At 50.7% G+C, this 5,321-nt stretch overlaps 1 protein-coding gene across 1 annotated transcript in view; it reads left to right on the top strand.

Moving 5' to 3' along the window:
* Positions 1-2,153: 2,153 nt before the first annotated feature.
* The window catches only part of LOC122546490 (tubby-related protein 3), an 8,147-nt gene continuing 4,979 nt past the window's right edge, over positions 2,154-5,321 (top strand). Inside the window, exon 1 of the mRNA XM_043685189.1 lies at positions 2,154-2,280. Within this exon, the coding sequence (XP_043541124.1) occupies positions 2,218-2,280 (63 nt within the window). The 5' untranslated portion in view covers positions 2,154-2,217. The remainder of the gene's footprint in view (positions 2,281-5,321) is intronic.

A 5,321-nucleotide genomic window follows, 5' to 3' on the forward strand; every position in this document is an offset into this window, starting at 1 on the left:
ACACCAATGGTCACAGGTCTCCATTTGGAGAAACTCGCTTCCACTACTAACTCTCTGTCTCCTGTTGCCCAGCCAGTTCTTTATCCATCTAGTACACCTGGCTAGTACACCTGGATCCGATATGGCTTAAATTTCTCAACCAGCCTACTATAGGGAACCTTATCAAATGCCTTACTGAATCCATGTACATGACATCTTCATCCCTTCCCTCATCAATCAACTTTGTCACTTCCTCAAAGAATTTTATTAAGTTGATAAGATAGGACCTTCCCTGCACAAAACTATGATGCCTATCACTGATAAGCCCATTTTCTTCCAAATGGGAATAGACATCAAGCTTACTGGCCTATACTTACTTGGACTATCCCTGCTACCCTTCTTAAACAAGGGGACAACATTAGCAATTCTCCAGTCCTGTGGGGCCTCACCCATGTTCAAAGATGCTGCAAAGATATCTGTTAAGGCTCCATCTATTTCCTCTCTCGCTTCCCTCAGTAACCTGGGGTAGATTCCATCCGGACCTGGGGACTTGTCCACCATAATGCCTTTTAGAATGCCCAACACTTCCTCCCTCTTTATGCCAACTTGACCTTGAGTACTCAAACATCTATCCCTAACCTCAACATCCATCATGTCCCTCTCCTCATTGAATACCGATACAAAGTATTCATTAAGAATCTCACCCATTTTCTTTGACTCCATGCATAACTTCTCTCCTTTGCTCTTGAGAGGGCCAATCCTTTCCATAGTTACCCCTCTTGCTCCTTATATATGAATAAAAGGCTTTGGGATTTTCCTTAACCCTGTTTGTTAAAGATATTTCATGACCCCTTTTAGCCCTCTTAATTCCTCGTTTCTGATTGGTCCTCCATTCTTAATATTCTTCCAAAGCTTTGTCTGTCTTCAGTCCCCTCGACTTTATGTACGCGTCCTTTTTCCTCTTAGGTAGTCTCACAATTTCACCTGTCATCCATGGTTCCCTAATCTTGCCATTTTTATCCCTCATTTTCACTCTCTTCTGCACTCGAATCAATACCTCTTAAAAAGCCTCCCACATATCAAATGTGGATTTCCCTTCAAACAGCTGCTCCCAATCCACATTCCCCAGCTCCTGCCGAATTTTGCTATAGTTGGTCTTCCCCCAGTTTAGAATTCTTCCTTTAGGACCACTCTCATCTTTGTCCATGAGTATTCTAAAACATACAAAAATGTGATCACTATTCCCAAAGTGATCCCCTACTGAAACTTCACCCACCTGTAGTCACTGTTGTACCATGAGAAATATAGCAGCTAATGTACTCACAGAGAGCACCACAAGCAGCAATGAGTTAATGACCAGACAGTGTGTTTCTGTGATAAACAGTGATCCAGGACACTGGAGAATTCTCTTTCCATTTAACTTTGAATCAATGTCTTCCAATCTTTTACATTTATCTGCAAGGGGCAATTTGAAGAGTTGGCATATGTACAGTGGGCTGAATGGCCTCCTGTACCATAATCATTTTGTGATTCTGTGACAAGGCCATTATTTATTGTTGCATTTGAAAGACAGTTCAGTGCTTTACTGAGGGAGTGCTACTGTACTGAGGGAGTGCTACTGTACTGAGGGAGTGCTACTGTACTGAGCTCTCGAGTGGGATTTGAACTCAGAATCATATGACTTATATGTGGACTGTGTCCCAGCTTTTGATGTTAACATGCACCAACAAGATGAACATCCAGAGTGTGAAATTCTATGGCCTTGTGCGACCTTTGGGCCCATGTGACCCTTGGACACTGTATGACCTTTGGGCCCATGTGACCCTTTGACACTGTGTGACCTTTGTGCCTCATGGAAGGGAAGCTGAAGGAAGAGCCAAGCTGTGATGGGTTGTATTTGGTGGGGGGGCATTGGAGAGGGTATCTTCAGAAAAGTGATCAGGAATGTTGTGGTTAAAGCAGACAGAATCACTGGAAGTTATTCAATTGGTTAAATAGCCCTTTGCTATTCCTGTATGCCATTCTCCCACCTCATGAATTTGGGGATAAATGCCTCTGGGTTTAGGTAGAGAACAGGAAATATTTGGAGACTGAAAACCAGGCAATTCTTATCCGAGAGAGACAAATGGAGAGAGGGATGTGAAGCATGGCCAAATCGCCAGTTAAATTTACATTTACTTACTCTTCTCATTCTCCTCACAGGAAACCAACATTCTTGGATTTAAAGGACCACGGAAGATGACGGTGATTATCCCGGGAATGAACTTGGATGGTGAGAGAGTTTCCATTCGACCCAAGAATGTGAGTCTAGTCCGTTCAGGTTAGCACCTAGAATGGGAAAGGGGACAGAATCAGAACATCATGAGAGGTTATTTGATGGGTTGAATGGCCTTTTGCTATTCCTATATGCCAACCTCATGCATTAGGGGTTTAATGTCCAAGGATATATGTACAGAACAGCAAACGAGTTGAAATTACAAAGCGAGTTTTGAGATTTGTACCTCAGTTTGAGGTTCTGGATGTAGGTTTGCTCGCTGAGCTGGAAGGTTTGTTTTCAGATGTTTTGTCACCAGTGAGCCTCCGACTGAAGCACTAGTGGTGTAGCCCACTTTCTATTTATATGTTGGAGGTCCTAGGGTTGGTGATGTCATTTCCTGTGGTGACATGCACGAAAATTCAGAGTAGCATGGCATTTGAACTAGAACTCTATCAACAAACACATTGACTTGGATCTCATTTACCACTGCTTGAGAAAAAGAACAGGAAAGGACATCACCAGAGGAAATGATGTCACCACAGGAAATGATATCACAAACCCTGGGAAACTCAAACATATAAATAGAAAATGGGCTACACCACCAGTGCTTCATCTGGAGGCTCATTAAGATGTTACCTAGTATGCTGATGAAACGTCTGAAAATGAACCTTCCAGCTCAGCAAGTAAACCTACATCATGAAATTACAAAGATTGGTGTAGAATAAAGGGGACCTCAGAAAGGATCATGGAAAGCCTTACAAATGCAAAGCAATGACCATCTCCAACAAGAGAGAATCTAACCATCGCCACATGACATTCGATGATATTACCAGATTTGGAGATGTCGGTGTTGGACTGGGGTGGACAAAGTTAAAAATCACACAACACCAGTGCCACACTGTCGGAGGGTCAGTGCTGAGGGAGTGCCGCACTGTCGGAGGGTCAGTGCTGAGGAAGTGCCACAGTGTCAGAGGGTCAGTGCTGAGGGAGTGCGCATTGTCGGAGGGTCAGTGCTGAGGGAGTGCAGCACTGTCAGAAGGTCAGTGCTGAGGGAGTGCCGCACTGTCAGAGGGTCAATGCTGTGGAAGTGCCGGACTGTCAGAGGATCAGTAATGAGGGAGTGCGCACTGTCGGAGGGTCAGGGCTGAGGGAGTGCGCACTGTCGGAGGGTCAGTGCTGAGGGAGTGCGCACTGTTGGAAGGTCAGTGCTGAAAGAGTGCCGCACTGTCAGAGGGTCAGTGCTGAGGGAGTGCCGCACTGCCAGAGGGTCAGTGCTGAGGGAGTGTGCACTGTCGGAGGGTGAGTGCTGAGGGAGTGCCGCACTGTTGGAAGGTCAGTGCTGAGGGAGCGCCGCACTGTCAGAGGGTCAGTGCTGAGGGAGCGCCGCACTGTCAGAGGGTCAGTGCTGAGGGAGTGCCGCACTGTCGGATCGTCAGTGCTGAGGAAGAGCCGCACTGTCAGAGGGTCAGTGCTGAGGGAGTGCCACACTGTCAGAGGGTTAGTGCTGAGGGAGTGTGCACTGTCAGAAGGTCAGTGCTGAGGGAGTGCCGCACTGTCAGAAGGTCAGTGCTGAGGGAGTGCCGCACTGTCGGAGGGTCAGTGCTGAAGGTGTGCCGCAAGTCGGAGGGTCAGTGCTGAGGAAGTGCCCCACTGTCGGAGGGTCAGTGCTGAGGAGGTGCAGCACTGTCGGAGGGTCAGTGCTGAGGGAGTGCCGCATTGTCGGAAGGTCAGTGCTGAGGGAGTGCTGCACTGTGGGACGGTCAGTGCTGAGGGAGTGCCGCACTGTCGGACCGTCAGTGCTGAGGGAGTGCCGCACTGTCAGAGGGTCAGTGCTGTGGAAGTGCCGCACTGTCAGAGGGTTAGTGCTGGGCGAGTGTACACTGTCGGAGGGTCAGTGCTGAGGGAGTGCCGCTCTGTCAGAGGGTCAGTGCTGTGGAAGTGCCGCACTGTCGGAGGGTCAGTGCTGAGGAAGTGCCGCACTGTCGGAGGGTCAGTGCTGAGGGAGTGCCGCACTGTCGGAGGGTCAGTGCTGAGGGAGTGCCGCACTGTCAGAGGGTCAGTGCTGAGGGAGTGCCGCACTGTCAGAGGGTCAGTGCTGAGGGAGTGCCGCACTGTCAGAGGATCAGTGCTGAGGGAGTGCCGCACTGTCAGAGGATCAGTGCTGAGGGAGTGCGCATTGTCGGAGGATCAGTGCTGAGGGAGTGCGCACTGTCGGAGGGTCAGTGCTGAGGGAGTGCACACTGTTGGAAGGTCAGTGCTGAGGGAGTGCCACACTGTCGGAGGGTCAGTGCTGAGGGAGTGCGCACTGTCAGAGCGTCAGTGCTGAGGGAGTGCCGCACTGTCGGAGGGTCAGTGCTGAGGGAGTGCCGCATTGTCGGAAGGTCAGTGCTGAGGGAGTGCTGCACTGTCGGAGGGTCAGTGCTGAGGGAGTGCCGCATTGTCGGAAGGTCAGTGCTAAGGGAATGCGCACTGTCAGAGGGTCAGTGCTGAGGGAGTGCGCACTGTCAGAGGGTCAGTGCTAAGGGAGTGCCGCACTGTCGGAGGGTCAGTGCTGAGGGAGTGCCGCATTGTTGGAAGGTCAGTGCTGAGGGAGTGCTGCACTGTGGGAGGGTCAGTGCAAAGGGAGTGCGCACTGTCAGAGGGTCAATGCTGAGGGAGTGCGCACTGTCGGAGGGTCAGTGCTGAGGGAGTGCCGCACTGTCGGAAGGTCAGTGCTGAGGGAGTGCCGCACTGTCGGAGGGTCAGTGCTGAGAGAATGCGCACTGTCGGAGGGTCAGTGCTGAGGGAGTGTGCACTGTCGGAAGGTCAGTGCTGAGGGAGTGCCGCACTGTCAGAGGGTTAGTGCTGAGGGAGTGCGCACTGTCGGAGCTTCAGTGCTGAGGGAGTGCCGCACTGTCGGAGGGTCAGTGCTGAGGAAGTGCAGCACTGTCGGAGGGTCAGTGCTGAGGGAGTGCCACACTGTCAGAAGGTTAGTGCTGAGGGAGTGCGCACTGTCGGAAGGTCAGTGCTGAGGGAATGCCGCACTGTCGGAGGGTCAGTGCTGAGGAAGTGCCGCACTGTCGGAAGGTCAGTGCTGAGGGTGTGC

The sequence above is a fragment of the Chiloscyllium plagiosum genome, unplaced genomic scaffold, assembly GCF_004010195.1.
Source record: "Chiloscyllium plagiosum isolate BGI_BamShark_2017 unplaced genomic scaffold, ASM401019v2 scaf_83273, whole genome shotgun sequence".
Classification (NCBI taxonomy): domain Eukaryota; kingdom Metazoa; phylum Chordata; class Chondrichthyes; order Orectolobiformes; family Hemiscylliidae; genus Chiloscyllium; species Chiloscyllium plagiosum.